The 27,110-nt window shown below is 46.1% G+C and overlaps 1 protein-coding gene across 1 annotated transcript; it reads left to right on the forward strand.

The window, feature by feature from the left end:
- Nucleotides 1-26,825, forward strand: LOC144142975 (poly(A) RNA polymerase, mitochondrial-like). The gene is made up of 8 exons (XM_077674805.1): nucleotides 1-185; nucleotides 419-597; nucleotides 686-907; nucleotides 1,293-1,499; nucleotides 4,658-4,890; nucleotides 20,240-20,451; nucleotides 22,627-22,689; nucleotides 24,860-26,825. The coding sequence occupies exons 1-8, from the start codon at nucleotides 86-88 to the stop codon at nucleotides 25,273-25,275; spliced, it is 1,632 nt and encodes a 543-aa protein (XP_077530931.1). The 5' UTR covers nucleotides 1-85; the 3' UTR covers nucleotides 25,276-26,825.
- The last annotated feature ends 285 nt before the right edge of the window (nucleotides 26,826-27,110 follow it).

The raw sequence follows: 27,110 nt of genomic DNA on the forward strand, positions 1-27,110 counted from the left end.
AGCATGGCCAGATGTTGGCTACCATGCAAAGCAGCATGGCAGCTTCCTTCACTTGTTAAAATTCCTCGGTGTGCTCCTGTAAGAAATGAGCTGTTTTCACCGCAAACATTTGTTTCTACGATGCAGAACGGTTCTACTTGGACGACGTGTCCAACACGCATTAAGAAAGCAGCAACTATGCTCCCGTAAGTTTTCCTTGGATATTTTTTTTTTTTTTCGAAAGTGCGTTCATAGGCACCGATCTTGGCCTTTACAGGCATTGGTGCTTATGTCTTCACTTTGAATGGCAGTTGTCTCTTTCTTTGTCCTTAGCAAGTTTGCTTGTAATGTTTCTCTCACCGTGGCCTTTCGATCCATAGCACATAGCTTTTAATACACTTACAGCGTTTAATGGTGGACGTGGTTTCGATCCTTGCAGAACACGAGAATAAAGCTCCCCTTGGCTTTGATACCGTCTTGTCCAAGAGGAGAAGGGAGTCTTCGGCGAGCGTTCTTGTCGAGATAGAGAACCGGCACAAAATCGACGATCTTTATCAAGAATGTCTGCAGTACGGGAATTTACAGAAAGTGTACTTGTACACGAACAACTCCCATAAAGTAAGATGACTCGGACTTTTCCGTTGCCGTTTCTAGATTAGTGTTGGTTTAGCGATTTTACCTACACCTGAGTTAATGTCCTCCGCAGTGTCAAGTTCTCCTGGAATTCAACAGCCCGGATGAGGCGTTGGGACTGTTGAACGGCTGCAAGCATTTGTCGTCTGATGGTTTTCCTGTGCGGTCAAGGCTTTTGAGATTCGTGCCAAAGAACGGCTCGAGGAGAGACAAAAAGTCTGCTACTGTAAATATTGAAACGTCTGCAAACATCACACCCCAAGCTCAAGCCACGAAGCTGGTCCAAAGTGACACGGTAAGAGAAAGTTCTTCCAGTTCCAACTTCTTTCCAGATCTACGACCCAGGAATCAGTTTTGTACTTGTACAGGCATGGGGAGTCAAGTTAATTAGCGTTATCAATAAGTGAATTTAATTACTCGTATAAAGTGTTAGCTAAAGGGCAGTATAAATCGAATCAAGGTAATGCATGAAAACAAACCTTCAAAGGCAATGGTAACACTTATATGTTTACTGAACATGCACATATAATTTCGCAAGAATCGCCCTTAACATTTGCATTTTATTTAGTCATGACACAGAGGGTCAATTTGCTATGCAATACTGGTCAATTTGCTATGCAAGTTGAAGGTGGCAGCAGTGCACGTCATATTCAGGTTAACATTTCTCACCTTCTTTGCAGATAGCTGAGCAGATGAAACATTTTTATGAGACTGAAAAGCTCAGTGACCTCGAGACAAGACTGGGATTTATGGTCTGCAAGCAAGTGGAGGAGTTTATATCCGGATTGTATCCCAAGGGCCAGGTGTTGCCATTTGGTTCCCTCGTCAATGGCTTTGGCAGGCATCACTGTGACATTGACATGGTTTACTGCGTTCCAGATGCCACGGTGAGTTGCCATATGCTGTTCCTGCCGTACCTTGCCCACTTCTGGATGTCACACTCAACTAGCAGGGCCATACGTGGAAAATTTTGTTGGGGAGAGCTTAGGGGATTGGGTGGGGGCAGATGGGAATATTTGGTCGCATGGAAGCTGTAATAAAATTAAATCACCAACAGTAGTTATAGAGGGTAATATGCAGGAGTGCCAACCCTTTGCCGAGCAAGAAATTTTCTCGGTGTGTGCATGATTGTACGGCGACATCACGCTCCCATTGTGTGCCCAGTGTTCTGCTGTGCATGCGCTGCTGCTGTTGTGTGCAGCACACCCCTGTTTCTGCTTTCTTCCTCTCCCACTCTGCTGATAACTGTGCAACATGTTAGCCAGCTGAAGTAAACTGAAACTCACCGTGGGTACTTTGAACAAACAGACGGGCACTTCTGCAACATTGCTTGTTTAACGGAACAGGACTGTGTTCATTACTTGATGGTCCAACGAGTTGCACGTATTGGTGAAGGGTTCTTGAATGACGACAAATGAAGCCATGTGAAAAGTGATGTGAAGTCTCATTCGAGTCCTAGAGACACTTGAGTAGAAAAAAACTTGGGGTGAACTCTTTGGAAAGAATTGGTGGGAACATTGGGTGTAATGACAGGGGATGGCTGCATTCATATGATACACCAACACACACTCCTCTTAGATGAAGATGTTTCTTGTGGGGGGAGAGTTATTATAACTCGGTCGTTCCACATCCCGCTGGAGGACATGTCGTTGACCCTTTTTAGGAGAGTTGGTGGCACTCAAGCCTCTCCGCAGTCTTGTCTCGAGTAGCTTCCATACTACATAATTGTACATTGTATCCTGGTAGTCCCTGGCTGTTGCAGCTCAGTATGTATCTTCTTTGCTTCACTGGCTTCAAAGTGCACTTGTCAAAGTGCAAGTACTCATTGTGGGTTACTGAACAGCAGATGCATTTCATGACCAGTTTAGAAGCAACAAAGTGTTCTGTATGTGGAGGTGAGTCTAGGTATGCCAAAGAAAGTAGATTGTGAGGCCTTTCATTAAACCTTTGCAAGGAAGTGACCGTAAGACCTGGTTTTTTTTTTTTTTTTTTAAGCACACAGGGGTTGTGGGAATGAAGGGGGCAGTGTCTGCGTAACCGAGGGAGCAAATGAGGCACCCCAGGCAGAAACAAAATGGAGCTGCGTATGGTGAGGGGGAGGGCGGCACGCGTGTCGCCACGGCTCAGTTTCACAACTTCCTCCTCACACTTTTGCCATGTGTTGCCGCTGCGGAGTGCCCTCCCCCTCACACTTTTGGCGAAAGCTCCTCCATCGTTCGTGGCTCATCCCAACCGCGTGACATTTGCGCGGGAGGTTCAAACACGATTTGCAACAGTATGCTCTGTGGCAGTGAAGCGCTGCGAGATAACGACAGAGTAGCGCGCGCCGCCGTGCGTTCATTGATCATGCGATCACTTCCTGGGGTGCAGCAGATATGTGCCGTGACTAAGAAGACTGCACTTCGCGCTGTGCACAAATTTTGCATTAGGGAGTATAGTAATCGTCATGTTACTTACTGGTTACTGGTGATTTTTTACTGGTGATCTCCATTAAACTATGTTGTTGATTCTAATATTTCCATTGTAACTTGGTAGCAGTGTTTTAATTTCTGTTGTTTTGGTAAATGTATAGGTCTGTTTTGTGCTTCATTTAGTTTCTGCCAGGTGTTTAGTGCTTCATTTGTGCTTCATTTAATTTCTTAGCAATGCACTCCATTCAGGCGGCCTCTTTATGTAACCTCTACACCCCCATTCCCTCCTTGATACGTAGGCAGTCGTGTTTTGTACTGTTGTACTCAGAAACCTGATCGGACGTGTCATTTCATTATGAGCGATTCAGTTGTTGCCTGCAAGTGCAAATGACAAGACGTCTAAATACCAGTAATCGTAGTATGGAAGCAGTGTGCACAAAACCGCAAATACGTTCTCTCCCCGTTTTTTTTCTTCTTTAAATGGGTGTTATTGCTCCTATAAAGACCTGTAACTTTCACTAGAGCACGTAACCAAACTTAGACAGGTGTTTTAGGATGCATTCTGACCTTGATATTACTATGTGGCCTGAAAACCCACCTGTACAGAAAGTTAAAATGTCACTTGTTTGTAACTGACCTGCATGCGTAGCAATGCTTGCTCTTTTCCATACGTGTGTACAGCATGTACATTGGTGTTATTTCTAAATTGCCAAAGAACGTGGTGTTCCTTTTTGTGTGAGTAAAGTTATTTCGCACTGTACTTGCAGTGTTGCATTGCGAAGAAGTACGGTTTCCCTTTTCACCAGCACTTGCTGTTGTCTTTTCATCTTGGGAGGTCACCTTGCGCAAAAGTTTCTTTTGTGTGTAAAAAATGATTTCTTAGTTTGGTATTGCTTCCCTCTAACCTATTATAAATGCCATGAAGGTAGAAGTGGAATCATGTACTGTACATCATGTGATTTTTCGAAGCGTTCTTTGTATGTATGTTTAGCCACTAACATGCTTTACATTGCATGGCCATCTATTGCAATTTATGATTTTTTTTGTTTTGTGCCACCAGGGATAATGGTTTTATGTCATAGGCAGTGTAAGAGCTTGTAGACTTCACCCCCAATCATTTAATAGTTACCATAAGTTAAATAAACCCCCCGCAAGCTTGCCTCATTTCTTGTTCCTTAGACAATCCACTGTTAGAGATAATACTGGCACCTCAGGATACAGGTGAATGACCTGGCTTTGCTGTGTATGCTTACATTGCCCTTTTTTTGTGTGTGGGAGCCTGCAGACTTCTCAGGACTGTGGCAAACAAGTTGAAATGGTGAAGACCCTGGGCTGATATTTCTCCTCAGAAGCTATAGCTTTTGAGAAGGAGGATTCACTCGGGCTCATCACTGTAGTGACAGTGATGGTAGTGACGGTGGTGTCAGTAGGAGTGGGTATGGTGTAATGTATATAGTATGTGCAAAGTAAGAACCACAATGCAGTTGAACTGAGACGAAAGGAACGACGCACATGGCGCTCGTGTGTTTCGTTCCTTTCATCGTCAGCAAGCAACCACTGTCACATCCCGCACATGCACGTGCATGCTGTGCAGTGATCAGTGTGGTGCCCTTACCCGAGCGCCCGTGCCACAGGGAGCCCCTGGCGGCGGCGGCGGCGGCGGCGGGCGGTTCTACTTCCAGGACAAGCAGCAGGCGATCAACGACCGGACGCTGGTGCAGCGCATCCTGGAGACCCTGGGGGACCTGCTGCACTACGTGGTGCCCGGCGTGTCCGAGGTGCAGCGCATCCTGCGTGCCCGCGTGCCCATCGTCAAGTTCCAGCACCACCTGGTCGGCAGGGAGTGCGACCTCACCCTCAGCAACATGTGAGCCCTCCTTCGTCCGTGGGCGCAGGGATTGTTCTTTCCTCAAAGAGAGGACCATCTCCGAGATTGGCCAAAGTTGGCAGCACCCTAGCTTTAGTCTCGCACACAGTGTGTTCGTGATGCAGCCCCCCCTTGTGGCAGTGTGCTGGCGGGGTCATCTTCATGCCAGGGTAATCGTGACGTAGGATGTGGCTGGCCCATGTGTATCTGTGAATTGGCATGCACATGTGCGTGTGTTTGTGGATTTTAAAATTCCAAAGCTCTGGTGAACTTATTAATGAAAAAAGGGGCACCTTGCATGAGCACAAGAAATAAGGCTGCAATCAACACTTTTTTTTTTTTACAGTTCAATTTTCCACCTATCGTTTGCACGCCATCAGTTTGTTGATATAAGACACAGAACTCTGAGAGGGAGAGAAAAGTTGAATAGCTTGAAGTAAGGCACTTTTTCTGGCCTAAAGTTTAAGCAGAGTCTTCAGGGTGGGAGGAGGGCATCACCGCCTGATACTATGCTGTACTTGGCCCCTTCGTCATATACTGACTTGGCAAGGGAGATTCATAGCAGTATTTAGAAGCCAGTTGACACAATTACTAGTTGTCGAATCAGGCATTGCTGCTAAAAGGATTGCATTAAGCGGGTGTTCATGGCTGTGGTGGGAACTCTGAGAGGCGATGCACTCTGGCCAGCTTTCAGCACCTTTGGCTTACGGCCTTGTTGAACCATACGAGCGAGTCGCTTCATTGTTGTCAATTGCTTTCGCTACGAAAAGCAGGTTTGGCTGATTGTTGTACGGACACTACTATACAAAAAACACAACCTTTGTACCAGCTGGCTTGTACAATGGAGAAAAATAGGTGCTCCCGGAGGGAAGGTGGGTCATAAGTCCTCCAATCATGTGTGGTCATTGTTTTCCCATTGCACGTTACAGTGCCACAAGTTGTCATCATGCCTTTACACTTGGTAGTGATTGTTCCGAAGGGACTTAAAGGTGGGGGGGGAGGGAGGACAGTGTTGTTCACCACCACTGCCCCCCCCCCCCCCCTGGCCCACCCCTGAATGGCAGTGTACTTCTTAATTCATTTACTTTCAAAAAATGAAATCACTGAGACCGAAGTGTTGCGTGTCACATGTGCCAGGACATTTTATTCTGCCCAAATGTTTACGACATTTTTCTTGCTCTGTTGAAGCAGCTATTACAGTGAGAGGCCACTGAACAAAAAATTGCCGCTGAATCCAGTTTAATCAAAACCATCTGAGGGTATTGCTCTGGTGATTGCGTTCCAGTCCACTTTCAGTCATTGTGCATTTTCTGCTATGACAGTGCAGTTTTAAATAGGGCTGTCATTCACCGTCTTCAAAGAAACAAGTTTATTGCTGAAATGTGTAATATGGCGTGTTTCCTGAATTGTGCTGTGGCTTCCTTCAATTCATTACCAGTCTTTGAAATACTGTCACGTAGCCAAAGATGACGTAGGTTTTCGTCAAGAAGAAACGTTTATTGGAGCAAACTTGTGCTCCACAAAAAGTCAAAGAAAATACAAGCGGCGTAAAAGCTGTCAACAAACTGACTTGCGCAGACTGGTGTCGGCGAATCGAGTACTGTGGAGTCTGCCCTGCGAGTATTTATCTTTCGGTGCGATTTCGAACCTTCGAATTACATTGAGAGCACTGAAGATCAAAGAAGATTACTCTAGGCCAGTGACGTCAGGGTGAAACACTCTCCCTATAAAATAAGATAGTCCGTGTAACATTCAAAAGAAAGGAAAGGATACACGCACTTCACTTGAAACACAGATAACACAGCCAGGCACCGCCAGATGGTAAAAACCAGTGTGTCGAACCGAAAAAAATACCGGTTCGGCTACGGTTCTGGTTCAGGCTAAATCATTTCGTTCCGGTTCAGTTCCGGTTCGACAAAATCACGTACCGAACCGGTTCGGTTCGCGAATTATCACTGTAATTAGATAAAAGAACAATTAGTAGTTTAAAATGGCAGTCAAATCAAAATACAAACAAAAATTAAAAATGCTGCTGTTCCCCAAGGGAAGTGGCGCAATGCCAAAGGAAACTTTAAACAATTACGAGATATTAGAAAAACAGAGGAAGTGGCGGCAATTTACCACCTAGTTTCTCGCCCAGAATTTATGTTGTCCTACCGACTATTCATAAAGCCACTGCCAACAGATATGACGGTTGGGTATATTTTCTCCCCTTTCCTTTTTTGTTGAAATCGCAATTGTCGAATCACCCATCACATTAACCTTCAAGCCTTAAATTAAGCCTGAGTACTGGCGCGTTCAAATACCAGCGTTTAATACCGATGGCGCACATTTTTTTTATATTTGTAACAAAACAGAAAAATCCTACAACAGGCACATAAATACTACCAATGAATTAGATTATTTGGTCACCCTGAATAATTTGTTAGCTGTTACCTTTTCGAATGTGTTATCCACACTTTTTAGGTAAAAGCTTTAGTTAACGCTCAGTCACTGCATTATTTCTCTGACAACTGCAATTTCTTTTGCGGTAGCTATACCGGATGTGTGCATTACAATCAGTATGTCATCGTACCGCCTGACCCCCGGCCATCGTTCCGTGTGCTACATTGCGGAATATTATAACAGATTATGCTGTTACAAAATGAAAGGGAAATTTGACTCGCGGAGCATGTATACGCTCTTTAGTTCGTCCACAGCAGTACTCCCCTCTGCAACGAGTAGCAGTAGAAGTAATGTAGTGTGTTGGGCATCCAGTACTAGTGCACCTTCGAAAAAAAGCAAATCTGAAAGAGACAAAAATGTAGAACAATTATAAAAGATGATCGCTGGGCGAATGGGACAGTGTGAAGTACCGGCCTGCCTTTATGCACGTGTCGTCTTCTTTATTACTGTTTCTTCTTCCAAGACAAGGTCGAGGGCTTCAGTTTCTTGCCAAGTGATTAGGTGCGCACCTTAACAGTTTTCCCTGACATATCTGTTGTTATTTGTATCTGTAAAAAATGGGACTTGTCCCTGTACTATCCTTAAAAACTGACCACGGAACTCACTTTCGCATTGATGACACTTTTGGTTGTGAAAGGCAGGGCAAAGGAAAGTATAGAGCAATATCCACGCTTTGGTGCTTTTTTTACTTATTCGGTTTTACTTATTTTTTGCGTAACATTTTAAAACAACGTGATTCGCCTTTTCTTTATTGTTGTTTTCCGTGTAACTGGCGCATTTGATGCCCCGTGCTGCATCTCTGCTCCGAGGCGCAGCTTATGTTGCAGGCCGGCAGACTTACTTTAACCAGCTGGTGATATTAAACGTGGATCAAAATCTCGATACACGGACGTTCTCGATTTCCATCTACTTCAGAAAAACGGTCGTGGGGAAGGGAGATCGAGGCCACTTGGGATCAGCAGCAAACGGCCCCCTGCAAGCTGCCGAGAATGATATTTCGTTTGGTCAGCTTGCACTACGCTCGCGCTTCCAGCAGCGACAAACCATTGCTACATTGGTGCTCATTCATCTACCCTGTTTTCACATAGAGCGTGAGAGTGTTCAATCACGGCCGCTGGATGAAAGGTGCACTGACGTGCGGCCTGCCGCGTGCCTTCAATGCGGCGTGAGTGCGCCTAGAGCCAGATACTGCCACCGCGGTGCCACCGTTCCGGGACTGGTTGCGGTGAGCGCGGCCCGTGGGACGCCGGCTTTTGGGCCGCTTATTTCGAAGTGTGGGCTTATCATCGGCGTTCCACGCTCCACATAAGGCATTTACCAGCACAAATGTTACGCCTGTTAAAAGACAAGCACGATTAGCGGCGGCCCAGCTTAATTTGGTCAAGATGGAAGTTAAATTCCGTTCGCAGCAGCAGCATTACGCGTTGATAGCGTGCCTTCTGTCTCACATTGCTGTGTCGTTGTGTCTCACATCGCCCGGCATGCTCTTTGTTACCTCACGCCCGGCAGAGATTTACGTTTTGTCTGCAAGCTGCGACTGCAGAGAATATATTAAAATTCCGGACAAGCAGAAACAGTGTTTTTGTGACGGCGCTTGTTATTTATGAGTGCCAACACTTCCCAATGTTTAAGACATATAACCAACTTTTATGTAGGTTTTTCCTCGTGCACTAAATAAAACACCACAATTCGTATTAATCTCACAGCACATATAACTTGATTACACGTTATTTAGTTATGAAGTAATACTAATATCATATCTATGTCGGCCCTTTTTTATTTTGATAATATACAGTTGAATGAAAAGCGATTCCAGTTTCTACCTGATATTTTTACTTCTTCCCTGTAGCCTCAAAAAAAATTAAGGAGAGCAGATGGGATGTCCGGGTCGACAAAAAATTTAAAAAAAAATATTTGGCGAGCTTGGCAAGCTAAATTTTTGGCCAGACTCAAAAGAAAAAAGCGACATTGTACAGAAATTCCAAAAATTGCGTAATAATGCTTAAGCATTCAAACACCGCTTTTCCACTTCACATTTTCTTCTTTTCTTTGCTATTTTAAACCAACAATGTACAGGTCCGCGCAGAAGTAAACGGAGCACGGGAGCGGTGGCCGAACTGCATCGCGGCGCCGCGTATGGGCGCCGACGGGAACCGTGGAGCGCTGGTCAAAGAGTGTGTTCGCACTTCCCCCGCCGCCCTATCTGATATGTTTAATCGCCACTCTGCTGGCGTCTCATGCTCGGCGAGACGGTCTTCAAAAGGCAGCGCTGGGTTATAGAGGGGCGCTGGTTGCATTGCCGCTCGCAGGCATCAGCGGCGACCGAATCCTTTGCCCATGAGCGGGATGAAGTTGCACGCGCCCGGAAACGTGCCTTGTTGCGCGCTGTAAAGGGCGGCATAAAATTGTAGGTCACTGCGGTTTGGCATAGCATGTCATTGCGATATAATTTATTGCAAGCCGGCAACAAAATTGCCCTGGACAATATAGAAAGAATATTCACAGACATTTTCGTTGTTCGGAAAAAAAATTCTCGCTTCCGAGATTTTTTTTTTTTAGTTTTGAATTTTTCCCAAGTTATTGCTGCCCCTCAGTCCAGGTCTCTTCTGAAGAAAGGGAAATAAAAAAAATTGCATGTGGTGGAAATTCTGTATTAGAGAACGCCGTAAAGAATAGGTGCAATCATTGCCTGCTATTACAGCGGGTCTCATAGAGCGCATATTTTGTTGTCGCATTAAAACCGACGTTGTTATTTTTAACGAGCACCTGATATTCGTTAAGAAAGTGTTGCAGATTTAAATTAAACTCCGCATTGAATTGAAAGATGGCTACACCGCATGACCTCACTGTCTTGCAAGAAAGCGCCGTCAGGGCCCCCAAATGACCAATGACGAATATAACCGTCATGGCCGATGACGACCATACTCGTCATCGGTTAATTTGGTACAAAATCTTATGACGGCTATCCTAGTCATCGGTTAATTAGTACAAAATCTTATGACGGCTATCCTCGTCAACGGGAGCGAAATGGGTAATGTGACAACAAAATATGCGCCTATGAGGCCCGTTGTAATAGAAGTCAACGATTGTGTTTATTTTTTGCGGTGTTCTCTAATACAGAATTTCCACCGCATGCAAATTTTTATTTCCGTCTCTTCAGAACAGACCTGGACTGAACAGCAGCAACGAAAATGTCTGTGAGTGTGCTTTCTATATTATCCAGGGCAATTTTGTTGCCGCCTTACAATACATTATATTGCAATGACATGATATGCCAAACCGCAGCAGCCTACAATTTAATGCCGCCCTTTACAGCGCGCAACAAGGCACGTTTCCGAGCGCGCGCAGCTTCGTCCAGCTCATGAGCAGAGCATTCGGTCGCCGCTGATGCCTGCGAGCGGTAATGCAACCAGCGCCCCTCTATAGCCCAGCCCTGCCTTTTGAAGACCGTCTCGCCGAGCATGACACGCCTTACTTAGGCTCGTGATGTCACTCGTCGATGTTGTCGGCGCCGTCCACACGCTCACTGCGCATGCGCGTCGAAGCGCAGGTGTGCGTCTCTCCCCCGTACCCTCCTCGCTCTCAACAACAGGTGCGGCGGTGCACTGCGGCGGTGCGGGGGGAGCGCGTCTGTGCGCGCATGCGTCGTAACGGCGGCAGGGTAACGGCGGCAGGGCGTGTAACGGCAGGGCGTGTAACAGTAACGGCGGCAGGGCGTGTACACGTGATAACGGCGTGGTGGGTGCGTGGAAAGTTCGCGCGCTTGTGTACGGAAGTGTGCGCATGCGCGTCTCTCCCCCGTACTCCTCTCCCTCGAACGCGGGCGGTGTGTATATAAGCGGCGGAGCGCGCGTTCGGAATTCAGTCAAGGGCGTCTTTGCTTGGCTTTCGCTTGACTTGACGCTTTGCTTGACGGCACCAAGCAATAAAGACAGACTTTAACTTTACACTCCTTGCCTTCGCTTCTCCTTCATTCAATAAATAAGAATAATAAAGACAAAATAACAATTAAAGGAGCCATGAAGAGAAAACACAAGTTTGGTTCATTCAAAAGATTGCCTCGTTAGAATCATACTGACACCACTTTTAACGTAAACTTCGCTCAAATAAGCTACATAATTAGGAAAAAAGGGAATGACCATGCGACCCACCAGCTCATTTCCCGCAACAGAACCTATGATGTCACACGGGAATGCTCTGCGATTGGCGGATGCCGGCACAAGCAGACGCAAATTAGGTAGAACTTACAAACTAGACGAACGAGCGATTTGCGCTTAAATTTAGGGCACATTCTTTACAAAGCAATAAGAATGATGGGACAAACAGTGGAAGTTACGAAAGCACATGTAAACAGAAGTACTGATGCGTTCTACTGTTCGTACTGCGCACAGCATGCTTGGTTTAGCTGCACGGCACTACGGGGCTTGGGGTTGTCTCAGACGACACTGGCCGATTGACGCAAGCAACGGTGTCTTACGTGACCACATTTGTGGAGCGAGCACTGTTTCAGGGAACGAATATTTTCTCCCAGAACAAAAACAAGCATGGTTTAAATACGGGCAAAAACAAACCAAACGGTTGCCACTTACTTGCCACGGTATGGTGGCGCCATCTAGGTTCGGGTAACGTAAAGAAACGTGGGAACAAACCAACACCGCTGTACAGGGTGGAGACAACCTTTGAAAGGTCCCGTGCCACCGCAATTGGGCCAACGTGCTCAACGCGTTGTTCTTTTCGTTTCCCACGAGACCTAGCAACGCGAAACAGACAGTATGATTCAAACTTCTTCAGTAAACCGCGTTGCGGCGATAATTTTAGCGCGGTTTTGACACAATGACTTGCTTCGGCGGTGAGCGAGCGACACAAAATGGCGGCGCCAGCATATACGTGTCTCTACCCTGTACGGCGGAGAATGAAGGTATTCTAGGCTGCAGAGCGGTCGGTTCCTGTGATGTCATTGCAGACACCGAAAACAAACGATTTAGCGGCAAAATAAAAATTTTAACCTAAATTGTTTAATTTCTCAGTGAATAAAGCATTGTTTGTATCCGGACAAGCGCTGGGGGCACTATAAAACACGAAATCTTTCGAATAAAACCAACTTGCATTTTCTCTTCATGGCTCCTTTAAAGGAGCCATGAAGAGAAAATGCAAGTTGGTTTTAACCGAAAGATTTCGTGTTTTATAGTGCCCCCAGCGCTTGTCTGGATACAAACGGTGCTTTATTCACTGAGAAATTAAACAATTTAGATTAAAATTTTGATTTTCCCGCTGAATCGTGCGTTTTCGTGGCCCCAAGTGACATCACGGGAACCGACCGCTCTGCAGCCTAGAGTACCTTCATTCACGCATCCGCCGTACAGGGTAGAGACACGTAACGCTGGCGCCGCCATGTTCGGTTGCTCGCTCGCCGCCAAAGCAAGTCATTGTGTCAAAACTGCGCTAAAATTATCGCCGCAACGCGGTTTACTGAAGAAGTTTGAATCATATTGTCTGTTTCGCGTTGCTAGGTCTCGTGGGAAACGAAAAGAATAACGCGTTGAGCCCGTTGGCCCCATTGCGGCGGCACGGGACCGTTCAAAGGTTGTCTCCACCCTATAGCGGTGTTGGTTTGTTCCCGCGTTTCTTTACGTTCCGTAACCTAGATGGCGCCACCATACCGTGGCAAGCGTTTGGTTTGTTTTTGCCCGCATTTAAACCTGGCTTGTTTTTGTTCTGGGAGAAAATATTCGTTCCCTGAAACAGTGCTCGCTCGACAAATGGGGTCACGTAAGACACCGTTGCTTGCGTCAATCGGCCAGTGTCGTCTGAGACAACCCCAAGCCCCGTAGTGCTGTGCAGCTAAACCAAAGCATGCTGTGCGCAGTACGAACAGCAGAACGCATCAGTACTTCTATGTTTACATGTGCTTTCGTAACTTCCACTGTTTGTCTCATCATTCCTATTGCTTTGTAAAGATGTGCCCTAAATTTAAGCGCAAATCGCTCGTTCGTCTAGTTTGTAAGCTCTACCTAATTTGCGTCTGCTTCTGCCAGCCTCCGCCAATCGCAGGGCTTAGCCCATGTGACATCACAGGTTCTGTTGCGGGAAATGAGCTGGTGGGTCGCATGACCATTTCCGTTTTTCCTAATTATGTAGCTTATTTGAGCGAAGTTTACGTTAAAAGTGGTGTCAGTATGATTCTAACGAGACAATCTTTTGAATGAACCAAACTTGTGTTTTCTCTTCATGGCTCCTTTAAGCATTCCTAAATCATACCCAATTACGCAACATTCACGCGATACCCCCACCACTCTGCGACGCATTTACTCGAGTTCCCCCCGTGGGAAGATGCGGGCGGGTTTTTTTTGACAGTGCGCTCGCTGCCAGCGGTCTGCTCAGCCCGACCGGAGCATGAGCAGCAGAAACACGTTTAGTTTTAAGCGATAACCGTATCTCCCTCGGCTGGAAATCATTCGCGTCACTGGTCGTGCCCTGTGCGTGTGCAAACCAGGGCATCATCCGAAAGGAAAAATAAGAACTGATATTTCAGTCACGGAAAATGCCGTGTTTATTGCCTGCCTCACCATTTTCATATAATACAGTAGGTGATAAGATATGAAAGCCTCGCATATTTTTCTTCATATGCCCCGAGTTAAAATGTTTCTTTCAATTTTTGATTAGGCGTTTCCGAGTGATAATGTTAGGCTGTTTGACCCTATTAGACCGAAAATTCAAAAGGGGGGAAGGAGTCGCCTATTTTAATGACGAGCATGTAAATTTACACGGACTGGTGTCACCTGTAGCAACGCCGCCTGTATTAACATTGCCTGACGCGTCGCGCGCTTTTCAATGGGAAGGGTAGGGACGCTTAGTTCAGGCACTGATCCGCTATGTGGCGCGTGCCGGCGGACATCTCGCCTTACGTCACTGCTCGCGAGTCGCGAACGCTGCACCCACTTCTACGACGTGTGTCTGTCAGCTTGTCTGTTGGGCTTCAAGGGCCGTTTCGCTTACATCTTAGCCGCGACGGGGCGCTAGTTTTGTGGTGCACTGGGAATCTCGTTCAACGTGTCGCTCGCTTCACACTTGCTGCATTTTTCCAAAAATAAAGACGGAGGCGGACTGAAATAGTGTAAGAACATACTGATTTTCGGGTAGACATATAGCTAACAGAAAAACGATATTTTCGGATGGGGCAGCCATAATTTTACTGATATTTTTCTTTCTGGAGTATTTAGAGAAGAAAAAATTGCGTGCACGTTTTTTGTTCAGGCGCTCACTTCTACGATTACTTTCCAATAATATCACGTGCTTGTAAACTTCAGAAAATTATAGGAAACAAAAGGATAAGCAGCTGGGGTCTCGCCACGCTGTCCGGGCGCTTCTACAGTACAGTCCTCAATTTTAGAAGTGCATACCGATGCGGAGTGCGCACAGCGGGGTCAAAACAATACCTAAATGCGGAGGGGATAGAGGTGGGATGCCCCACTCAGAAAATTTCAGGGCCTGTGATCCGAGTAGATAAGCGCGCAAAGCCGGCATCAGCCTGCGGCAGCGCAAGGGATTTTGCTTCGTGACAAAGGAAGTTTTATCAGTGACAGACCAAGACAGACAGGCATGGTGAAAAACAAGAAGGCGTAGGAGCGCCGCCTCGGGAACGCTAAACAAACTTTCCACTATTTTGCATAGTTTCCGAGAAGCGGCGCTGGCTGGCGGACACGAAAGCACGCTGGAAGGCTACGGAGCGGGGAAGGGTAGGAGAGAGCAACAGGAGAGTGGCTGTTTGGCCATTTTTCGCTCATGCGTTAGGCAATGTTTCTACAGGCGGCGTTGCCTGTAGCCACGGCAGGGTAGGGCAGGGGCAAATGCCCGCGCGCCGCCGCTCTACCCCGCCCGTGCTGTAGGTCAACCGGCAAGGGTTGGTCCACAGCGCCACGAACTAGCGGCGGTGGAAGGCGGGAACTATAGGGACCGGGCAGCTGGACGGGTGGCGCCACCACTCGGCGCTCCCCTCGTCAGTGGAATGAGCCAGTGCATTGGACTACACTGCCTCCCGTTGTTTTTGTCGTGTTTGCTTCGGTGGTTTGTATGTTTTGGTGGCGTTGTGAGCAGACATGTGAGATGAAACGAAGTCTAGACAGATGTGTTGGGTTCTTAGATGCAGTAATGACTACGTAAACTTGTCGGATGCGTCTAAAGTTGGGTATCGGCTGCAATGGCATGAGCGCTTTTTGCAGCGATCTGCGCTTGGCTCCACCCGTTCTGAGTACGAATAAAACTACTATTATTAGTATTCATTTCTTCTTAAATGCACTAACGGCTATGCAAACTTATTGGATGCTTGTAGGGTTGGGGAAGGGCTACATTGACACGAGCGCTTTTGCAGGGCTCTGCGCCTGGCTCCGCGAGATCTGAGTAGGAATAAAACTATTAGCAATATTAGAATTCATTGCTACCACTTTAAATTGTCTTCACTGGTTTCAATGACTACGGTTTCCACGCCAGCCTTAGCGCTGGGATGCCTCGATACGTGTGCTTTAAATAGAAAGGCACCTGCATACGAGAGGGATTACCGTGTAGCCGTAGAAATGTTGCGGTAGTTTACACTTTCTGTAACCGTGAGCTTTGTACCTTCGGTTTGGTGAGCGACACTGTGACAGCATGGGAGCCTGAAAGCCGAAGTGGAAATCCCACGTTTGTGGTGGTCATTTTATCAAGAGCCAAAGTTATTCACCAACTCAACAGCCCAAGCTACAAACCATCCCTCCTCCCTTTCCTGTTTTACCACCTGCATAGAATAAAGGCTCGCACCGATAGTTAAAAAATGTGGCAGTGTTAACGTCAGCCGGTGTTTTTTAATGCTTAAGTATTCTTTACAGAGTAGCTAAAAAAATCGTGCAATGCCTGGTGAAGACACCGAAAACGCGCGATTAGTTGCCTCAAATATGGGTGCATGAGCCCGAGTCCTCCATCACAGACACATTTCCGACACGCTGGAAAAGGTTTAGGTTTGGAGAGGGGGCGTGGAAGTTCAAAATTAAACAGCAAAATCATCTAGCCCTCCGTCTAATGATTATGATGGTTGAACACCAAGCTTTTCTTTGTGCGAAATCGAATGGGAAATGGTCAAAGTCAAAGACGCTGCGATCAAAAGACCAAACTGTGTGCAGGTCAAATTCGACGCTTAACTAGTCAAAGTTTAAATCCAGAAGGCAACCAAGGAAACCCATATGATAGAGGTTTGCGATAAACCATCATCGTCGTTAGACGGAGGTGCGCATGATTTTTCAAGCGTAGGTGGCAGCTTGTAAACCGACGGCAGCATACAGTTGTGAAGCTGAGTACAGGTTTCGGGTACCCTCCTGTCTTGCGTCCTTCAGCCACGCAGGAATTGGTTTTTGAAAAACCATTTACCAACTAGCCAGCAACCATTGCAATTCTTGTAAAGCAATGCTTCTCCACGACAAGCAGTAACGTTCTACTATCATGCGGTATTTAGTGTATCAACGATTCCCGATGACTGTAGTAAGAGCATTTCTGTGAAATTAAACACGTTTCAGCCGTAGGTAATGAAGTTACGGAAGCGTCGTCCATCACAATTTCTGTTTTGAGGTAAATCACCCCCCAACTTTGTCTTTCGCTTGTGCATGACGTCGACGCCGTTTCATCATCAACTGCCCAAGGCCAGCGCCGCATATTCCTAGATCGTTTGCACACACTGGCTTTGTGGGAGCATTTAGCTGCAGTATACTCCTAGATACGCGAAACTGCATGCAGGTATCAAAAAATTGCATGAAGCAACGAACTTTCTCTTCCAGCTTGACTTCCAGCTTGGCGCATTGAGCGTCGTCTGCTATTTGTGAATACTGAGTATGGGCGTAAATCACACACATGGCATTTCTCGTAAACGTCACATCCACGCTCAAGATTTACCGATCTGAAAAATGCACGTGGGGTTACGTACGCTTTGCAAGCCGCACCGCAGAAAAACGACAGAAAGCCATGCACAGTTACGCTGCGCTGTCCGCCACCGGCATTCCACTGACGAGCGGTTCGCCACGGGCGGCGCTGTTCGCTGAAGCGACGGTGGTGCCATACAACGGCCGCCCAGGCCCTATACCCGAGGCGCAGGCCGTATGAAAGTGCGTGCCCGCCGCTCCTCCAGCCCGGCCGTGACCGGCGCTCCATGGTTCCCGTCGGCGCCGCTCCCGTGCTCCGTTTACTTCTGCGCGCACCTGTACATCTTGAATATCATAATTATTAATTGTTCTAACTGCGTGAATTACGCATTATTTGTGCAGATACAAGGCATTGCACTTGTTGCATTACGTAGAGATTATGCTTGGGTGCTCAAAAAAGAAAGCTGACGTAATAACAACGTATGTGAAAATTTTCCTACGCTACGAAAATTCATTCGAAATGAAGCGCAGTATGTTCACAGAGCAAAACTACCGCAACGTCTTTAGAGAGCGCTAATTTGAACGCATACTGGTGCTGCTCCAGGAGCCCGGCCGTTAGCTTCAGGGATAAGTGCATATGGGTATTTAAATCGGCGATGAAATAACGGAGGAAATGTACTTAGCGCTTGTTCTCATCGCAAAGTTTGAAAAATGCTTAGCAGCTAGGAGAATGGACCATACGCACTGTTTCTTGAACACAGCACGGTGCATTTATTTTTTTTTTTCTATACAACCTCTGTAATCAAGTTTTCAGTAGCGCGTTTAAAGCCATTGTCTTGCCTGCGAAAATAAAACAACCCAAATCTCTATGCGCGAAAAGACATGATCGAGCCAGTATAAGAGTATCAAAAGACACGCATAGCAAAATGTCTAGTCTTTGGAAATCCTTTTTCCACCATCCTATCGCGTGTCCCCGTTTTATGAGGTGCGCATTCCGCCCGGCCAACATGTTTTTGCAAAGAAGTGTCTTTAGGCAAGCTTTAATCCGTCGCCGGCAAATATTCATCGCTCTCCCGTGTGTCGACACCGCGTTTCCCGAGAAAAGGTGACATTTTTGAAATTTCGGACGAATAAAGTTCCACCAAATACCTGCCGCTTGAACTGTAACTAATCAACTTGCGGCTTTAAACTGTGCAACGCGGTTTACGTGCTGTGTGTGAGACGTTTTCAGACAAAGCTAACCGGTGGTTATTATCTTTTTGTTGAATATTATCTTTTTTTAACAATGTTGTCGAATATGGGGCATGTTTTTAGATTTGTTAGATTGAAGATGTATTGCCTATATCTCATTCAAGAATTATTTTAACTTCTGGCTGCTTCAGTCACGGCCGGGCGGTTGGATCGAGCGACAGACTGGCAGACATACATACATACGGACAGACAGTTTTCGTGGTTGAGTAGCCCAGGAAGGACAACCACATCTTTAAAACCCATGCGCTGGCTGTGTCTCTCAGTCGGCGCAAGCGCTCGCCTACGGGGACCGCCCCGCTCCGTCCCGAAACCAGTCCCTGAACGCTAGCGCCGTGAGGGAGTCAAGCGGCGGCAAACGTAAACACCGCCACTCACGCCCTCGCCCGTTGAAATCCGGGCGACGCGGCAGGCCGCACCTTGCGTGCGCTCTCATCCAGCGGCCGTGGTTCAATAGTCTGGAGGGGAAAGCGCGCGAGCGGGTACGAAGTTGATGGTACGTGAAAGAAAAAAAGGCCTGAATTGCATTGACTGTGCGATATCAACAACGAGGGTCGAACCGTCTCGGCGTGAACCAGTAACCGTTATTTGTTTTTTCGGTTCAGTTCCGGTTCGGATTCAGCGTGCTCAAAAAATAACGGTTCGGGTTCGGGTTCAGTTCCGGCAAAAATACTGGTTCAGTTACGGTTTTCGGTTCGGTTCCGGTTCGACACCCTGGTAAAAACAAAACACAGAAGTAACCAAACAGAATGCATGGTGTGCGGCGATATGATGGTCGTTACTATTGGTTTATTTGCAAATTCCAGTTGAATTATCACCTAGGGACTCCAAGAAAAGGGGCGCCTAAGTCAGAGTTTGCTTTATAAGGGTAAAGTGAGAATGCGACAGTGTGTCATTTTTGAATCAAAGTTAAGAATTTTTAAGGAGTGAGCAGGAAAAAACATCACATACAACTATCTTTATACACATTACACTTTTTTTTTTTTTGCTCTTTGGCTGAATAAATCTGCCCATGCATCATTAAACAACACAATTATCATCATTGTAAAAAATTCAGATGTAATCACCAGACATACGCGAACTGACAGTGGCAGCGGTCTTTGTTTTGTGAGAAATAGTGAGAATGAAGCACGCTGTGTGGAAAATTTATTTAGCACCTTTATGGCGAGAGTGCGGGCTCGTCCTAATGTTAGCAACTGATATTAGCAATAGATGTTTGGGTGAGAAGAAGAGTGTATAAGCTTCCCTTCTATTGCGCTTCAGCATTCTCATGACACCACCAGCCAACTCTTCTCTTGTGAGATCTCACAAGGGCACAGTGTACCTTGCCTTGCACTCACTTATGCCTGAAAAAGGGCCCCACTTCATGCATTTCTGTGTACTTTTGATGTAAAGGTTTTTACTCTAGCCCTTTTTCTAACAACCTTATGCCAGTACATAAGCATGCAGTGCAACCATAGACTGATTACACATACCCTACTCACTTTGGAGGTCTGTTGCACTGTTCAAACATGCGATGATCATCACTATAATCAGGAGGAGCACATTCATGGAAAATGGCTGTGCTTTGCGTGGCAATACACGTAAACAAGCTTTTCATACTTTCTCAGTTAGCGAGTCCAGTCACAGTAAAGAAGTCTTCACAATTACATGGCACTTCAGATGCATTCTTGTAGTGCATTCCACTCGCAAAAATGTCAGCGTGGCAAATCCTTGTTCCCCCTCGGATAGCTGCGGTGAAAGTCAACCTTGCAGTGCTGTTTTTGTCGGCACAGGTCCGGCGTGGACATGTCGCGGCTGCTGCACACGTGCACCCGTCTCGCCCCGAGCCTCTGCCCGCTGCTTTTCACCGTGAGGAGCTGGGCCACGGCCCAGGGCGTCACCAGCAAGGTTCCGGGCACCTGGATCACCAACTTCCAGCTCACCCTGCTCGCCATCTTCCACCTGCAGCAGCACGGGCTCCTGCCCCCGCTCAGGGACCTCCAGGGTCGGTGGCTCTTGCACTGTTGCACTCCTCCCTCTCGGCTCTGCTGTCGAGTCATGTGTGTGTTCGTGCGAAGTTTCGTGCTCGTGTTCGTGCCCGGTTTTTGACCGGCCCGACCGGTTTTTTTACATGACGGGCCGGTTGCCGGGCCGTACTTAAAAGTGGACGTCATTGGCGGTTTTTTGGCCATTGTGCCGCTTATTTTTTTTGTGTGTGTGTTTTATGAGTGTCAATTGACAATTTGGCAACTACAATGATAAATATGTGTCAACAAGCTGTGCGGAGACACGCGAGCAGAGAAAATACACGGTAGTGCGCACTTCCTGAGATGTAGGGGGACCAAGAGGAGGAACAGCACAACGAAATGCTGTCACTGCAGTGCATTCAGAGGAACAACCAAAATCTTATTCATTTTTGGTTTTTGGTACAAACATTTTGTTGATTTCTCACTAGGAAATCGCTACAACGAATGTCGTTGCATATAAAAAAAACATGGCGTCCCCCTCCCCTCCCCTCCCTACCCCCAAGGGCTGTTCTTTTTTTTTTTTTTTTTTTTTCCCCTTCTCGGGGAAGGTATTAACCCTACTTGTGAGGAAATTGTCTGAACAGTGTCGTGTCAGTATTGTTCCAATTTTCACAGCATATTCTGTCACTTTTGCCCATCTGCAAGGGGTGCCTGGTGTAGACAGGGTTGAAAAAACACTGAATTATTTGATTTCAGTGCATGAAGCAAAATTGAAGCTTGCTGGTTTTCAAATTTGTTTCTGATATTTGACATATTTTACAAAAATCGATAGATGTTATACATGTGTTGGAGTGTGAAATAAATTTTTTGCATAGAGAAAATGTTTTGGAGTATCTGCATATTTTTCTCGTAATGTTTTGTCAAAATTATTGGTTTTTCTGTCCAATGGGATTTGGTTCTTCGTTTTGGTAATTTTTTTTCTTCGTGCAACCATTACCTAGAGAAAACAAGGAGTTTAGTGGCTTTTTTTTACACACTGGTCACGGGTTCATTGCTGTTAACTTTTAACCTGTGCACTTGAGAGTTTCACATTACCGGTACCATGCTGAACACAAATAAGCAGTCAGTTTTTGCCTATAGAGCCTTATACACCTTTAAACTCTAAAAGAACTGGAAGTACAGCTAAAACACAGTAATAGTTTCAGCGTTGCCGTTTTGAAGATACAATCATAAAAATATCAGGTGAGGAAATACGAACATGTATGTAAATCCTGCACGGAGTTTTCTACTATCAAGAACTGGTGCCATAGTTTTGCAGTTTCATCGCACTAGCCAGTCTATAAGCTTTCAGATTCAGCAAAAAATCATGTGAATCTGACCACTAGATCCCACGTTACTAACTGTGGGCAACAGTTCACCCCAAGGAAAAAAAAAACGATTCTGAGAACACACTGCAACGAGTTCAGAAAAATAGGTGAAAATAGTCATTTTGGTCTGGTTTTAGTGTGACATCTCTGTAAACGCTTTAGATGCAACTGTCATATGTTGCAAGCACATTATTCGGGGCTTTTGGATGAGTTTTGCCTTCTTACTTTGCCGTACATTCTTATTCTGGTGCCTCACTTCAGTTCTCATCTTTTCTCCCCCTCCCCCCTCAACTTCTTGCCAGTATGCTATGCCGTGCCATTCGTCAATGTTCAGGAGTGATAGAAAAATTTGGATCTCTTTCGCCTTAACAACTTTGTCAGCAGAATCATCGCTTTGCCTGTCTTACCCCGTGTCCCACACCTACCAGCTTTAGGAGTGTGCCATGGCAAGCCATAAACTAGGACCACTAAAAAGGCAGGCAGTCCGAATGGAGCCATGGGCCCCTTGAGGGACAAGATTTAGTTTTAGACACATTCTGAACATAAAAATTCTCGCTTGGAAGTGCGACTTGACGAAGTTTTTACGAGATAGCCAGCAGTGCTGTCGTCTCATGAAGAAAGCTTTTTCTTTTTTCCCTGTATTCTGCCTTGTCACACTTAGTAGAACATTTTTTTTTCTTTCCTTTCCTGCAGAACTTGTAAATGATTTGCTCAGACTTGTCAGTTACAGTCTGAAAGGTTGCATGCCTACATCCTTGGCTCATCTGTACATTGTTAATCAAGCCAGGTGCCATCCTAGCATTAAAATTGCTATGACAACTGATGTGTTTGGATTTTTCATTTCAGAAAAAAAGCACATCGACGCCTGGGAGAAGTCAAAGCCGCCGGATGAGAAGGGTGAAGCTTTCGGTACGCTACAGTCTGGCTTATTAGCCACATTCTGGAACCTGTACACATGTTGCTTCGTTGGTACCTTTTTTTATGCCACTTATGCTTACAGGGTCAGGCTGTGCTTGAAAATTGCAGCGTAGAGTACATATGCCGAAACAGTTGACTGTATGTTATTGCCTGAAATTGGCACGTTGAGCATCTGTGTTTTCTGTAATTCGAAATATAAAAGAAATTAGGGGAGCACTAGCTATCTGCACCTGGTGGGATGAACTGCTATGGGGGTAAACAAGCCTTAGACAAGCCTTGAAAGGGACGGTTAGGTAAGTGAGTTGTGAACACTAATTACCCTACCAGATTGAAGTCTAGTACATGTAGGCCATGGTCTCATTGGCTAATTTATGCACATTCTTTGACACGAAAAATGCATTTTGAAGTGCCCTTCTCTCGCACTGTCCTGCCCGCCAATTCATTGATGTGGGCTATGACAACATACTGGCTAGCCCGTAGGGCTAAATTTAGGGTATCGCTAGCATGTTTAACCTCTACAATCTGTGTGTGAAGTAACAAAAAGTTTGTATTAATCACGAACCAAGTGAAAATAGATGTTTGCTGAGGCACCATGAAAGGACATGCAGTTTTCTTGACATGAAGGATTATTTCCCAAAGGGAGTACTAGCAATGCCTGTGAAACCACGGCATGCCAAGCTACCAACAACGGTGTGATGTGTTTTGTGATCAGTCCATTATTGCACGTATAGCATCGTTTCTGATACTTTTCTTTTTTTAGACAAAGGGCTCACGAACTGATGCCGCAAATTTTTCCTTTGCTATGTGTGCATCTCGAGTGTCACATTGTTTTAATTTTCGAATTTTCATAACATTTGCAATAATTTGGGGAATCTGTATGTTTGCTTAATGAAACCAAATCTCCCCATTGTAAGAAATGTGTGGGGCACCCATAAATGCAGATGCAGTCAGTCACTCACCTGACCTACTAATGCTGGTAGGCATGTCTGTCTATTTAGTGGAGCTGTGGCCCTAGGTTCTAGCCTGAATGATTTCTGTAAACCAAAATAATGGTGCAAGCGTGCTTGCATTAAATGCAAGGTGCTTGCATTAAAAATCACAACCTGCATACATAGTGGAATAATCAGCTTCTACTGACAAAAACTTTTAATCCCATTTCCCTCTTCTGTCCTGTCTGCAGGTTGTTTAGTGTACGTTTTTCTCTCCTTACACACACATGCACGTACAAGCAAACGACATAGACCAGCATGCTAGTGCAGCTCATGAAAGGCAACTCTGGTTAGACCATGGTTCAACACAGTGTTTACATGCTTTGTGGCTACTTGTCGGCAGCCCGCCACGGTGGCTCAGTGGCTGAGGTGTTGTGCTGCTGAGTCGAAGGACAAGGGTTCAGTTCCTGGCCGTGGTGGCCGCTTTTCTGGTGGAGGCAAAAAGCGAAAAAAGCCTGCGTGTACGAGATTTCGGCGCATGTTAAAGATCCCCAGGTGGTCAAAATTAATCCGGAGCCCTCCACTACGGCGCGCCTCGTAGCCCAGGTGTAGTTTCGGCGTGTAAAACCCCACAATTAATCAACCAAATCAATCTTCTTACCATGCCTTAATTATCTACAACCCTCCACCGTTCCCCATTCCCTAAAGGGGCAGTGTCAATCTTCCAATGGTGGACTTGCCATTTTATTTTTAATTCCAAATTCACAGCTTTCTCATTTTTTGAAATTATATAGTTTGATGGAAAAACGAAGACAGGCATACTCTGAGCCTGCTCAGATGCAAACCGATATTAAATTACGTCTAGCATTTATAGCCTCGGTTGCTGCGCCCACCAGGGCAAGGGTTGGGTGAGCACCATTTTTCACCACGTCTCTCCGAGCAACCAGTCTGGTATGCAGGAAAATCAGGTTGCCATCCCGAGCTCCCGTGCCAACTCAGAATTGTATCGTTACTGTGTACCACCAAGAACCAGGGCAGTTTTGCATTAGATACTACAGCAAAAGCACACCGAAATTCTTACTTAGTGAAAAGTAAAAAGCCACCATTATCAGGTGACCACTTGAAAAGAAACTTGTGCATGGCGTGCTTCGTAGCTCAGGTGTTACTTTGTCTCGTTAAAGTCCGGGAAAGCCGGTAGCGTGTCTCGATTGCGTCGCTGGCCTTTTTCGCAGAGGATGTTCTAAGAAGCTTTTTTGAGTTCTACTCGTCGTTCAACTTCAAGAGCAAGGCCATCGCGCCGTACTCGAACCAGATCCTGGAGAAGCCCGAGTACACAGCCATGCACATCCAGAACCCAATCGACCGGCAGCTGAATGCCAGCCGCAACGTGGGCCTCAGCGACCTCAAGAAGCTGCAGGCCCGCATGGCCGACGCGCTCCACTTGCTGGACGGGGCACCCCGCAAGATCACCCGCGAGAAGCCCTGGGGCATCATGGCCCTGTTCTCTGCCCAGACACCCGCGGCCAGGAAGCAGCAGGAGGCCATGCACCGCCGCTTCCAGGTCCACGAGCTCTTCCAGGAAGCCAAGGACACTGGCGAGAACTACGTTGTCGAGGCCACCGCCACGGGCATCAAGACTGCCAGCTGATAGGGGCGGCTCCGGCGTGCGCCCTCATCTAACTGTAAGGGAAGGAGGACTACGGGTGCTTGTAGCTAGGTGCCGCCGCAAGTGCTGAAACTGTGGGGCTTGCTCGGCATGAAGAAAAAATATACACGTGTGCAAGAAGCCCGTCAGTCAACATTTAGTCGGCTTTTTGGCTGAGTGAGCTAGTCTGGCCTGCACGTTGATGTTAAAATTGTTGGCGTTCTTCGTGCTCTGATTTTCTCTACTGCTGTTGTTGAGGGAACAGATATCCCTTGAGAATTGTGCATTGTGATGCTACGTGTTGTGGAGATAGCAGTTGTGGCTTCTCATGTAACACTTCTCAAGGAACTGAAGCGAAAATTCATGCGTGGCATCATCGAGGAAATTGTTTGTACTGTGGGAACTTTCACACTGCAGTTAGATAAAGCAAGCCCATGCAAGAACAGTTGGAAAAGAAAGACATGGGTGGGTAGTGTGCTGACTACAAAGATTTTTGTGAAGAAAAATAAAATGAACACAAGCTCTTCGTAGAGGTATAAAATGTGGAGTGCTGCCCTGTTGAAACAGCAGTGAACATAAAAATGGCTGTTCCAGTTGTGTAAGGAGTGCAGTTACAAAATGTGCTTTCTTCTAATAAAATAATTCATTGCTCACACCCATTACATCACAGAGCTTGCAAACAGGACCTGTAAGCCAGTTTTACAGCAATGCCTGTAATATCTGCAGACGAAAACTGCCTGAAGGGCAATGCTTTTACTTCCAACACCTACGCATGTAATGTGAAAATCTAAATGTTCCAGGCTAGAACGATCTTATGGTCGCAAATGTATTGGAAGTTCATGCCAAGTTGTACTGGCAGGATTGGTACTGCTCAGGACTGAGTGCCAGCATGTTACAGCCCCACAACCATCAAATTCCATGCAGGTGCATTTAGTATGGCAACAGGCACCACAGTAACTTGACAGAATAACTGCCAAGTTGCAACTAGGATGAATTCGATGCTTGTTGGCAGCTGCATTCTGGAATTGAGCGTAAGAATTTTCACTTTGGCCACCATGTACTACAGCACTCGCAGCCACAGAGAGGACAGAGGTTTTGTACCTGCGAAGCCATTGGCTGAATACTAAAGGCACTGGTTATCGGTTTGGCACTTGTGCAGATTTTTCATTCATACTTGTCATTTTTAGTCTCATTATAGTTTTTTTATTATTAAAGAAGCTTTTTGGTCTACATTTAAAACATTGTGCACCAGTATAGCAGCAGTGGTAGTTATTGGCAGGTAGGGTATTTAATGTGACCATGCAGGATAAAAAAGCAGTTGAGCAGCCTGATAAATATTATTGGGATGGACTCGGTTTTACTTGCTTGCACTTGAGGTTCACACGCAAGTTGGAACGAGTAAAGCCCTCCATGCATTGAGCTGTTGCACACCGGCGCTATTTGGCAGTTCAGCTTTGCAGCACCTCACCCATCGAGAAGAAGCAACCTTTGCATGCTCAGGCATGAAGAGCATCAGTGTAACAACATCCAAAAGCACGCTACTTTACTAGAAGGCCGTACTTTTGTAGTATCTAGCTTGGCAAACAAGTAGTTTCAAGGCCAGAAAGAGTCGTCAAGTCATTTGTCATGACCTATTATGCGACTACTTCTGGACAGTGACAGGTGTAAAAGTTGAAATGTTCTAAAGCACATGCAACATTTCAACCACTTTTGAAGTGAAGGAAAAAGTACTATCATTACCATTATAACGTGATGATATGGATGAGTGGCAACTGCCTATTTACTCTATCGAAAATGCTAACCACAGCAAAATGTCAAAATATAGCTTTAGGAATGAA

The sequence above is a fragment of the Haemaphysalis longicornis genome, unplaced genomic scaffold (assembly GCF_048455015.1).
Source record: "Haemaphysalis longicornis isolate Haplotype H1 unplaced genomic scaffold, Haemaphysalis longicornis Haplotype H1 scaffold_1, whole genome shotgun sequence".
Classification (NCBI taxonomy): Eukaryota; Metazoa; Arthropoda; class Arachnida; order Ixodida; family Ixodidae; genus Haemaphysalis; species Haemaphysalis longicornis.

Excerpts from the sequence above, each read along its gene's own strand:
- LOC144142975 (XM_077674805.1), top strand. The coding sequence starts at position 86 with ATGAGCTGTTTTCACCGCAAACATTTGTTTCTACGATGCAGAACGGTT. Across the intron at positions 908-1,292 it reads AGCTGGTCCAAAGTGACACG|ATAGCTGAGCAGATGAAACA; the intron begins GTAAGAGAAAGT and ends CCTTCTTTGCAG. Across the intron at positions 4,891-20,239 it reads GACCTCACCCTCAGCAACAT|GTCCGGCGTGGACATGTCGC; the intron begins GTGAGCCCTCCT and ends TTGTCGGCACAG.